The sequence below is a fragment of the Hyposmocoma kahamanoa genome, unplaced genomic scaffold (assembly GCF_003589595.1).
Source record: "Hyposmocoma kahamanoa isolate Upper Pololo Valley unplaced genomic scaffold, ASM358959v1 272, whole genome shotgun sequence".
NCBI lineage: Eukaryota > Metazoa > Arthropoda > Insecta > Lepidoptera > Cosmopterigidae > Hyposmocoma > Hyposmocoma kahamanoa.
Window position 1 is genome coordinate 204173 of NW_020653772.1, and position 13113 is coordinate 217285.

At 35.1% G+C, this 13113-nt stretch overlaps 1 protein-coding gene across 1 annotated transcript in view; it reads left to right on the top strand.

Moving 5' to 3' along the window:
- Positions 1–50: 50 nt before the first annotated feature.
- Positions 51–13113, top strand: part of LOC113229067 (protein hu-li tai shao-like) — a 29362-nt gene continuing 16299 nt past the window's right edge. The window contains exons 1-8 of the mRNA XM_026462555.1: positions 51–62; positions 181–204; positions 3636–3746; positions 4498–4629; positions 5249–5408; positions 6705–6800; positions 7727–7798; positions 12996–13049. Coding sequence (XP_026318340.1) covers positions 51–62; positions 181–204; positions 3636–3746; positions 4498–4629; positions 5249–5408; positions 6705–6800; positions 7727–7798; positions 12996–13049 — 661 coding nt within the window. The remainder of the gene's footprint in view (positions 63–180; positions 205–3635; positions 3747–4497; positions 4630–5248; positions 5409–6704; positions 6801–7726; positions 7799–12995; positions 13050–13113) is intronic.

A 13113-nucleotide genomic window follows, 5' to 3' on the forward strand; every position in this document is an offset into this window, starting at 1 on the left:
TTTTTTCGTGGTTTTTGTATTAGACCCGTCGTCCGTTTATTTGTAAGTCAATGGATACACCAGTTAGTTAGGCGAGGATCGAAATGAAATGCTTTTGACGTGTTATCGTGTATTTGTTTTGTTTTAAGTGTTTTGTTTTTGTTTGTTTTTAATTGTAACTAATAAAATAATGTTTTGCAGTGGGTGGACGCTAACAACGACGAGGTAATTTGACTAAATTTTGTTTTTAATATAAAAATTAACCTCTGGTTTATACAAGGTTTTTGTGCAGCGTAACTTTTTTTTTTGGGACACTGCATTTTGGGTCTATTTCTTTCTTTCTCTTTTTATTATTTATATTCTGGTTCTTTTTTCTTTATTTCTTTGTACAGGATGTTAGATGTTTGGTATAAACGGAATTATGTAGCTGTGATTGTAGAGGTTACTCCACTTCTCAAGGATAACAAAATTTAGGGAGTGAAGTTATTTTTTACGATCTAAATAGCGTATAATTGTTTTTGTTTGAAAAAACAAATGAGGAAAATATTTTTATAAGACATGGTCAAAAAGGCATGAAGTTACGTCATAACAAAAAGAAAAAAACTAAATTAATACATACCATTGCCTTATTTTCTCAAACTCGTATCTTATAAAGAGTGCTTATTCAGGAGATGGCGAAACTTTCTATTCATTTTAAATTTCTATCAAGGGTGTTAATTTTAATGCATTACTTTAAGTATAGGTAAAAGTCAGTGTGGGAATATAAAGGAAATGTGATATGAAATCAACCTGCAAAATTTGTATAAACAAACCATTTTTTGCATTTCAATAACTTTGTACTTTAAGATACGAGTTTGAGAAAGTAAGGCACCGATTTGGTACTTAACTCAGGCACTAATAACTTTTTATGAAACATGACATCGGGTACTTTTTTGCCAGCTTTGCCACTATCTCGCGTTGCATATTTGGAGAAGGAATTGTATATTTTATATATTATATATACAATATTTTTTGTAATATAGTTTTGTAATAATGAAATCGGTCGAATCAATACATTTGATGTTACGTAAAATAACTTAATGTGGACCAATCTATACGTAGGTATTGAAAATCCCGTTTTGGCGGTTTGATGTCGTTCAACGTTAAGAAACTAAACTGACAGTTGTAGATATCAACCCGGTTATATACTAAATAGTAATGTAATGTGTTATTTTCAAACTTAGGGCTTTAGTGAATTTGAAATAATGTAGTGAATTTATTTTATTCAAATTTATAATTTTTTGTGACGTTTGAAGTCGCAAAAAAATTATTTTAATATTAATTTCGCCATTGTTTTTGGCAAATTCTTATCATAAATTTTCTAGATAAGAGACACGTGGCGACGTTTTGTTGGGAGGTCTATGTTTAGCGGAGGACGTCTTTCGGTTAATAAGGATGATGGTTGTCTTCTCTTTATTTGCTACGTATAAAATTTACATCTTTTTTTAATTCGCCAAAAATATTTTAAACATAACTCTAACATCCTGTATTTTTTCCTCGTTCTTCTGTTTTCCAAACTGGCTCTTTACGCGGGTTTACTAAAAAAATATATTTTTATAATGTTGTAACATTGTCATAATGCACCGACTTCTTCATTGGGAATAAGATGTTGTGTTCGTTGCATAGCTTCATATTGGGCAAAGGACCTCGAATAGAAAAATCCATTTATTGTTATTTTCATAGCATCAACTCGATTGTTAAGGGAGTAGAGGTCAAACGACTTATAAATTAGTTATATGTAGGAATTCAAATTTGTGGATTTTTTTTTATAATAGCAAGTGACGGGACTTAAAAGTCCTGCGCCTGGTGTCGAACGACACGCCTGTTCGTAGCAGTTCTACTGCCGCAGCGCCCGTCACCCTGAGACATAAGTTGACAAGTTAAATGTTCCTGTAATTTCACCCAGCCCTCTTACGCATTACATTTTTAATTAATGTTTTTTAACAACAGTGAATTTTTTGGTCAATTTCATTTTCAAATTATAAAATTGATTAGAAAAAATCCATCAATTGAAAAAGAAAAAATTAAAAAAACCTAAATTTCAGCAACTTGTAAAATACATTTCCCTAGACACAACGTATCTCTTAAATCTCAAAAATCTTACTACCTAAGTATAACTAATTATCAAACCAAATGTTTAGACCTTTTTTCTTTCTGAACAGTCGATCAAATCTTGTCTCTTATATAGTTTTTTTTAAATATTTTATATCCGGGTTATATTACACCTCTGTTTTGTTGCCTACATTATTGCTTTTAATTTAAAACAAAATATTAATTTTCCGAAAACTTAATTGTATTAAATATGTGTCAACAGCATTTCATAACAATTACCCTGGTTATTGATTTGAATAAAATTATTTATATCAAATAATAATTTTACTCAATTTCCTTAAGACATCGAGGCTGTACAGTGTAGGGAAGAGAAAATGTAAAAAAAAATTAGTGAAAAATGTTGCCACACGAAATTATCCTTTCCTGCACCTTTTTTTTTATTTTTTTCCTAATCATACCTTCCGATATTTAAAAAAAAAGCTTGAGGCAATGAAATGTTTTTATTGAGTAACTTGTTTTGAAGAAGTGGTAGTATTAATAATTATAACTTTAAAAAGAAACCGACCTCAAAATTTTCTGGAATTACATCTAATTGCCATGTTTTATTAAAATCGGTTAACGGAAAGTGGGTGAAATCCAATGGACCAGATTCATTCCCTAATTTGCGACCCTTAGAGGTGGAACATTTTCTTCAATTTTGAATGGGGCCACTACTGAGGCACTCCCACCTTTCCAACAAAAAAAAAATCATCAAATTCGGTTCACAAAAGTCGGGATTAATCGCGTAACATATATAAAAACAAAGCCTAGTAAACGCCTCCTTTTTTGAAGTCGGTTAAAAAAGAAAATTACACTTGATATAAACATGTAATATTAATGCGTAAAAACATTTTTTTGTTACGAAAATTTTAATCAAAAAGCTTTGCATGGCGAATGTTATTTTGCTTAATAATAAGTTTTTTTTACAAAAGAACTATACTGTACATGCTCGATGACTTACCAGGTTGAAAAAAAAGAGCCATCTTCTATTCTTTTCTTTTATTTCGTATTGCACAACATCTATTTTTTTCCTCCATTAATCTTGCACCCTATCCTTTTTCTTATACTAATCCTAATTTAGTAATATATATTTAAATATACTTTATAGCAAAGATCCGGCAACATTTTTACTAATTCATACTTTTTTTCTCTTTCCTTACACGTACACTTCGAACCAAAAACAAAATGGCGTCGTCCTGAAAAAATATGGTTGAATTTCAACTACAAATACAAAATGGTTGATCGATTTACAACACTGGATTATTATTCGTGTCATGATTATCTTGTGATTTTAAACTGATTACTTACTTCGTTGGCTTCTGGTGAATGTTGATGACTTCTGATGACCCTGAATAACATTTGATGATCATCTACTCTTTTGATGGACAATGATGAACGTACAATAATCATATGAAATGATTATTACACACTTCTGATGAACAATGACGACTACTGATCAACATGGATGACTTCTGATGAACATGGATAACTTTTGATGACCTTTGATCGCACATTGATGACCTCAGTGGGTACAAGATGGGTCGCCGGCGCATTCAGGCACGCCGGTTAAGATTGACACTCTGCAATTTGTTCCGAAGAATACCAACCCAAAGGAGTTCAAGGCATTGCAACAACAGGTATTCTTTTTTTTTACTATCGCATGTGTGAATGAAAGTTATACATAGTTAAAAAAAGGTTTAGCTATAAATTAGACGTGGAACGTCGACGCATGTATAATGGTGTGAAGATTTAGTATGGAAGATCTGTATATAATTTATTTCGCGATTTTGGGGTGGTTCTCAATAATCAATTAATGGATTAAAATCGCCAACGATCAAAGAGGTTTGCTTAGTAAATAAATAGGTCAAATTCGTCACCTTTTCGGTGAAGGAAAGAAGAGACCCCGTGCCCAGCAATGGGACGTAGCTATGATAGAGAGTGTATGAAAGCTTTGACGCATGTGATGAGTCATTTGTGCAAGTGGCTGTTGTGTTTCTACCCTGGACCCCGATTCAGAACTCTTCGATATTTTAACCGAATCCTTCGGTTCGATATCGTTCACGATTCGAAGGGTGCTTTCCGAGCTATTCCGAACATTCGAGTTAAAGGTCGGTGACATAGATTATAAGAAAAATGAATACATTTGAAGACTTTAAAGGCCTAAAATGTAGGAATGCATTAGTCTTGCATTAAAATAACAAAACGTTTGTAGCCTTTGACGTCCGATTCGGGTATTGTGAATAAACACGAAAAGAAATCGATCGACAACTAAGTTATCGTAGAAGATTCTGAATCGACTCCCTGATGGAAAAAGGCGGGAAGTAAATTTATGTGTTATTCTTTATAATGCCTTAGTAACGTGTATTCTAATAGTTAATTACAATATAGATAAAGGACAACCGTCGTGCAGACAAAATCAGCGCTGGTCCCCAGTCTCATATCCTCGAAGGCGTGTCCTGGGACGAAGCTAGCAAGCTGGTGGGTGAAGATGCTGCCAATACGCATACCGGAGATCACGTTGTGAGTATACTCTGTGTTCAATGTCTATCTAGGTTCGATATCCTTTGCTCTGAGGGAATCCTCTAGTTTGAGACCGTGTAATCGTGATGGGCAGCGGCGTAGACGCAGTGTAGAATTTCTTCTACAGCACACCATTTTTAAAATAGAAATAAATATTAATTATACTATTATTTGTAAATTCAATTTAATTTAATTCTTAATTATTTACTTCATTAATAATAACAATTTTCCGTTAATAAAATTCAATTTAATTGTTATGTAACGTAATGTAATAATAAGTAATGTCAAATTTATTCATGGGTGTATATATACAAAAGAAACATTTTATTTATTTATTATTGTAAAAAAAACAGTCAACATCCCTCCCTTGCCGAGCCTCCCTTGGCGAGTGGCTTGCACACCGGTTTTCATTGTCGCCATCTCTGAGGTCCCGGGTTTGATCCCCGCCTGGGCAATATAGAAAAAAACTATATTGGGTCTGGGTGTTTGTGGTACCGTCGTTGTTTCCGATTTCCATAACACAAGTTCTTTAGCTACTTACTTTGGAATCAGAGCAACGTATGTGTTGTGTATAAAAAAGAAATGGATCTTTAAATGACCATTTTATATGTAATGACAGGTGCTGATGGGTGCGGCATCCAAGGGCATAATCCAGCGTGGTTACCAGCACCACGCCACCGTGTACAGCGCACCATACGCGCGCAACCCCTTCGACCACATCTCTGACAGGGAGATTGACGAGTACCGGCGTATCGTGGAGCGCAAGCAGCGATCTGATTGTACGTATAAATAACTATACTCAGTAAAACTAAGCTTCATTAAACTGCCTTCATTGCCGAATGGTTGCCATGCTGGTCTGCCACGCAGAGGTAACCACAAATTACACCCCATGGAAAAAAAACAATGGTGCCCGTAAGCCTCGATTGCTATCAGAACCTTGTTGCCAAAACTCACACATTCTAAATTTGAAACACTACAAAATTTTGATATTGATTGGTCGTGGTTTCAAATTTAAAAAGAAATAACAATTTCTGGATTGTTAACATAATTTAAACTTTACCCTGTTGGCATATCGTTGAAAGTTCAATACCATCAATACCTATTATTGCAAGTTACGATGCTTTTATATTATATTGAATTTCAATCAATGTGCTGCCATCTAGCGGTTAATTGCTGAACAACGACGAATTGGAGTTAATAATTTAGTTCTCCAAAAAGAAGCGGCCATCTTGCAAGGATGTAAGCTTTACTTCCGTTTCTTGTAACAAAAGAATTCTTTCGATAAACAAAAAATAAAACTTTACTTTCTGATGATATTGAATACCAATATCATCATAAACCACCTCCGTGGCCGAACGGTTCCCATGACTGCCACGCAGAGGTCCCAGGTTCGATTCCCGGGCCGAGAGAAATATTTATATGACCTACATTTATTTCTCTCGTGAGTTTGGGTGTAATTTGTGGTTGTCTATGTGTGTGTCCATGGCACCCGCGACACAGGGTTTCCCTAGTGCGGGGCTATGTTGAGTGTGTGCGTTATTATTATTATTACCACCACGGTTAATATTTTAGGTGCGGCTGTCATTTTTGCACTCCAAAACAGCACAATAAGGCATTTTTCTAGGATTTTAGAGAATTTGCACGAAAGAATGACACAACCATACCATACAAAACTAAAATGGCTGACGGGTATGAGGTTTGAGGTTGAATCTCAAGTTTGAGTTTAGATTGTATGAGATACTGCCTCCGTGGCCAAACGTTTACCCTGCTGGACTGCCACGCAGAAGTCCCGGGTGCGACTCCCGGGCCGGGGTAATATTTGTTTAGCCTACATTTATTTCTCTCGTGAGCTTGGGTGTAACACTAAACAATAAATACAGTAGAAGTGGTTAGTTAGCATCTGACGCGTGCCAACAATAGGTTTCGAAAGACCTATTAGAGCTTGGTCCGCTCTTTTCGCTTTATATGGTAATCGAGAAGAGATGAGAAGAAATCGAGAATCGATGTTAAAATATATCAACTGAATTGTGACATTTAAATCATGATGAGATTTGTTGTCAAATCTGTATTTTCAGATGACACAGACCTGTCTGAATCGGAAGCGATCTCGGCTGCGCAAATAACATCACCAGCTAGCGCGCCTTCGGAGACCGAAGAGGAGTCTCGCGATGGTAAGTTTTTTTTCATCACACTTGCTCATAAGTAGTATGATTACATGGTGGCTAACTTGTCTGTAAAGTCCCATTACAGCCATGGTCGGTAAGGAGTTTTTTTAAATTTACAGCACGACTAGTAAGTAGTTGCTTGAACTTAAACCTGACCTATGTAAGGAAGTATCCTTAGCAAGGAGGTTACTTATGTTCATAATTAAAACATTCGCTTGAAATATTATCCAAACGGATATTTAATTACAATTCAGCCACATACTACTTAAATACTTAGTATAAATAATTTATTATGATTTTAGTTATTTCCTGTGTAAAAATGTAGCAATTTTGTTAATATTTTTTTTTGTCCGTGTTATATTATTATCTATGGAAAAAAGCTTGCCATTTTCAAAATCCACAATTGTAGTGTTGTGAACCATATTTATTCATACAAGACATAAACATTGTATTTATTTCCTCGCAAATGTGATGAAAAGTATTGTATGTATCACGGAATTCCTGATAAAAAAAAACTCGAGTTATTTAAGCCCTCAGCATTCGGCTTCGGGCTTTTAATAGGTCCTCCTTGGTATTTTCTTTGTTACCGTCCTTAAAACACAATGTGCTAATATTTACATCGGGATTATCTTTAAAATGAAACATCCGAATCTTTAATTTCATCATCAACCCTTTTACACGTCCCACTGCTGGGCATGGTCTCCTCTCAGGCGAAGGTTTAGGCCATAGTCCGCCACGCTAGCCTAATGCGAGCTTTTGATTGGTAAATGGAAGTGAATGGTTAATTTTATTGTTCTCTGACGCTATGTTCTATGACACTATATCTGTGATTATAAAGGGAGGTATTACCCACTCATAAATGTATTATTTCCTTGAAGTTTGGTCAAATACACGCTACCCTTGATGATGATATGAATGGTTAATAATTCCAGAGCACCGCGTATTGAGAATAGAAACGAAGCAAGCCCCAATCAGGAGCCAGCCTGAAGTTGTGCTCTCCGACGGTGAGTATGCAAATAAATTTCATATAATACTTATCTTTTATACAGGCTGTACTGGATGGTGTATTGAGAACTTGATGAATTAGACTCTAGTTGCTGGTATTTATTGCTGTTAGAGGAATTTTATGTGTTTTTTTATACATATAAGGCATCTATTGCGATCTTAGATAGATATGGTGTACATTTGACCTTTTGACCGCCAATGACAAAAACTAGTTTTCGTGCCCTGGACGCCAAGCCTAGTGATATGACGTATTATGAATTTCCACATATATTGCTTCAATCTTTTATCTCCTAAGTTACAGAAGAATATAACCGAGCATAAAATGCAACTATGAAACCGTACTTAACTAGAATATAAAAATAATACATGGAATATCTTAATATTTGTTTATTAATTTCAATTGAAAATGAAGGAGTTTTGTTAACACTTTAAGGCTCAACTCACACTGGCGCAGAGTCGAAGCGTCGCGTCATGTTTTTCGCCTATAGCATATTCATCTCTATTTTCCCATTATTAAAGCACAAATTTGTGTTTTGCAAATATGGAATCGAGCATCGACGCGCATCGACGTTTGGTAGCATTCTAGCAATTCCGCGCGTCACTAGGGCGCTGTAAGACGTCAGACGCCAGACGCCGACCACACTGTGGTCCCGACGCACTAATGCAAGAATCGTCGGTTATTATACAACTTCTGCGTACTTGGATGGCAAAAGTCCGTGGTAGTAACCCGTTAGCGGTTAGCTCATGGAGGTAGTCTCGATCTCTGATGTTTCAAATAAAAAAAAAATATTGTAAATGTTATTTACAAAGAGCAACCCCTAGAGTTTCTTACTAATTCTTCTCAGGGGAATCTGCCTTACGAATGAGCGGTAGAGTTTAACCATTGTGACGATTTCAAGTGTAATAATGCTTACTTATGAAATAAAGATTATTTTGAATTTTAATTTGAATTTGAGTTGAAAAACAGGACGCGACTCGACGCTTCGACTTTGCGCCAGTGTGAGTTGAACCTAAGGCATCACTGGCGTATCAGCCAAGTTAATGTAAGACGCTTTAAAACGTTCATGGCGGTCAAAGGGTTAAAAAAAAATTCAATATCTAAATATGAGCCGTGTTAGGCTACCACAAAACAGATTTTTTTTCATATTAGTGTCTAAAAATTAAATGAAACTAAAACTCAAATTAACCTTTCACATTATTAATTATTTTTATGAATGTACATTATTGGTTGATTAATGTTGCCCTTTACACTATCAAATCGTTTTGAAACAAATAGAAGTTTTTACCAAAAAGAATTTTGTAAATCTATAGGTGAGACCATTGACTTACAATTATATGGACGTCGGGTCCGCGCTAAAAAGTGTCCGAACTTATAGGGCGTTAAAATCGTATACAGAGCGTCATTCACGCTTTAGTCTTCGTTTGTTCGACTGACAGCGAAGCAAGCAAAATTAGACAGTACTGCGATGACATTACAATTTAAATTCAACGTTTTAGCTTTTTCATATTCCTTTACGCGTCATGTCACTACGTTTAAATAGGTTGACTTGGGACATTTTTTTCGTGGTTTTTGTATTAGACCCGTCGTCCATTTATTTGTAAGTCAATGGGTGAGACGTAAAAAATCTTAAGTGCTAGATAGTAATTTTTGCTACAGAGCATTTTAAAGTAGGTGTTGAGTTCGTTGAGTGCGCGGATAGTTGGTCGCAACTCGTAGCCGCTATTGTAAATTTTGTGAATTTATGTTATTGTAGAGCTATTTAGAATTCAAATTGTTGTTAATATTATTTTGTGTTTGTTACTTTTATTGTTCTTATTGTTATTATTATCATTTTACAATTAATATTGTAATCCAATAGCTTGCTGGGCGTGTTGGTTAATCTGCAAGTCCACAAGAATTTTCTAATAAATAATATAAAAGACAATGAGAGTCTTTAATTAGGCATTTAAAATCAATCTTCAATAATCAATCTCAAGTAAATATTTAAAAAAAACATATGACGATAGGCCTTACGTATCTTTTACCATTGCGTGATTCCAAGAAGGTCCCTTAAGTGTGATGAGATGGAGTCTATATTTATTGAATTTTTAATTTATTTTGTGTACCAATAAATTATACATAAATACAGTTAAATATTTAATAAGGCACAGTTCTTCTAATCCAATTAAATGTCTTTACATAACTCAGTGCGTATTTTAATGTGTTGAAAAAAAAAATATAAATCTAAATTGTTCAAAAAAAATAGATTTACGAGTTGAATTCATCAAGTTGTGCATGCTGTTCTTTACATACCCTGTATTGTAATTATGTACATTACAGATTTCTCATTTGGTTTTAATTATTTTCTGGCTGGTTTAAATTTTTTTTTATATATATAAGAAGAGCATTGAAATGCATTTGCCTTTTTTTTTCTTCTAAATTTTTTTTTTGGCATGAGATTCTGTAGATATGAATTAGTTATGCATTTTTTTTTATATTATTATTAATGGATGTTATGAAAAGGAACTTTTCAAATTTTGATGTGGTATTCTATTCGCATGTAATCACGTACAAATGCGCTAAGTTAATCACGAGATATTTTTATGCGGTCTGATTGGCCGAGACACTCAAGTGCTACTAAGTATCGCACGATAGTTTCACGCGCTGTGATTGGTGAAGACTGTGCGCGACTGCCTAGCGGACATATTTCAGTGTCGGAGACTTTAAAGTACACAAAAAAAATAATTCTGTATGTACCTTAGGGAAAATTGTCTAGTAGGTCACGACTTAGAGTTCTTGCATAAAATTTTATTTGAAACGTTCCTTTTTGAACATCTACAGTCAATAACAAAATAAATCTAATTTAACACCCAATAAAGTCGAGTTTTGTTTTGTTTTCGGCTGTGAATTTGAATCTACGAAAGGATCGTCGAGAGTTTATTTTTGTATGTTTTTTGATAATGAATTCAATCTTTATTATAATACTTTCTTTTGGAGTAATATCGATCTGGACAACAAACATTAATGGACGTGGTATGCAATAGAGAATCGGACAACTTTTCAGAAAGCATTTCAATTAACCATAAAGGATATATGCAACCACGACACAAAATGTCCCTAAAATTGTTTAAATGTGATATAAAGAATAGTCAAACCAAAACTCGTGACGTCATTGGTAGGTAAACAAAGTAGACTGTGTGCACTTGCCACTTGCGAGAATTTCTAATGGTGCCATATAAAAAAATGCAATAACTGACCTTTTGACAAAGTAAAAAAGTAACGAGAATGGTCACCCTCCGCCCTCCCCAGCTGTAAATACCGCACTACCCCCCGCACATTCACGGTATATTGACGGAACGGCAACAAGGCTGTCAGTTACCGCAAAATCCGGAATTGGAAAAAATAATTAATTATTTTTTTGGTAGTTTTAACTAGTCTATGTCGCCCCTTGTAGCTATGTAACTGTCACTATATATTGTGTGGAACACCTTTTTACGGCCTTTGGTCATAAGTAACGCATTTGCGTTTAGGTAACTTTCGTGACGTTGTAAAGTTTTTTTTGTTAAAAAAATTGTCAATCACACAGATTTTGCTTAACTATAAAACTGAAACTAAATAAGATATAAAAAACCCGATTAGAGGGGGTTGTATATCATGTTTCGCTTCTCCCAAATATGTTAATAACTTAATTTCGCTAAAATTGTCGCCGACGTTAGTAAGAATAATAAGTAGTACGTATGACGTCACGGTGGTTTGCGCAGAATAAAAACATTACAATATTAAAATTTAACATATTGATTTAAAAATACAAATAATTTATTTTTTCAGACTTTCTATCTACAATTTAGATATTTTTGTGATTGTCCGATTGCCTATTGTTTACATGATACCACAGAGCACAAAATTTTGCATCGTACTATAGAACATGTTACGTATATTCGTGTACATATATTTAAATAACCTACGACGATTCTTTCTATAGTTTTTATTCCTCAACTTTGGCAAGTTACAGTTGGACACCTCCCAAACTTATTAAATTATAATAGAGTTTCCTTCCACGCACCAAACCTACCCTCATTTGGTCGAAGCCTACAAATGAGAACATAATATTTTATTGAAGAAATTTTCTTAAGTTTCTCACAGATGGCGCTGACGATAAAACAAAAAATATCTGCAACAAGTACAGAGAAATTCTTAAGATCTGCTGACACGTTCTTTTTATTATTTTTTATTATACCAAAAGATGTTGCGACACGCCTGTCCATATCAGTCACAGCTTTAAATCACAAAGATCACTGACACTGCCATTGCGCCTGTCAGAATGACAGAACTTGAAACATAGCTTGACAAGTCTCATCTGCCTTTTATTTCTACACCACCCTTTACCCTTCAAATTCGGAACGCAGTAGAGCTCATATTACCACTTGGTGGCAGAAGTATGTACGGTGAAAGTACTTCTCTGTACGAAACCTTTCACAAGGAACTCTACTACTTAAAGAGCTTCATCAGCTCATCCCGCCCGCCCTCTTTACCATCGGACATCCAGACGTATGGCGGGATATCAGCCTTACTTGGTCGATATTCCCTTCAGGGAAACTAAGCGCTTTTCATCATCTTTTATTTTCATTGCCCAGGAATGGTAATTCCCTGCCTGCGACTGTGTTTCCGAACTCATACAACCCGGGAATCTTTAAGGTGCGACTGAATAGGCATCTTCTAGGCGAGCTCGTTCCATCGCAGATCCTATCTTTGCTCCAGCGGCTTGATTTTGATTGCCTCTCCCGATCGGAAACTGCGTCTCTTCCGAGTCGAGGCGCATAATTGCGATTCACAACTGGCCGATCGGCAACTTTTGACATTTCAAATCGGAACAATAGGTGATTTAACAAATTAGAAAGATTTATGAATGAATTAGAAACCCATCTGATTTCGAGGCTACCCGATCGGTTCGATTCCTATATGCATCAAAATCAGCATGCTGAGCTTGTGGTCAAGAGCAAACCCATTTTATTACAAAAAAAAGAGTACTGGTCCCGGTGCGGCAACAGATGCTGGTTAGTGCCCAATAAGATCGAAGGAAGTTTTCTTTGTGTTGTTCTCTTTGTTCAATATTAATTAAACCCAGAAGTTAGTGTTACGTATGTCCATAAGTAACGTGTCAACATTCCATATTTTTCCCTTCTATGCATGAGTATGACACGTAGTTAAATTCGTAGTGGATACGACAGACTTCCTGCACGCGGAACGGGCGCACGCCGACCGGACTAGAGGTTAGTAGATTATAGTTTTAAGGTTAAAATAAGGTTCAAAATATACTAAAAAGCAATTTTTTAT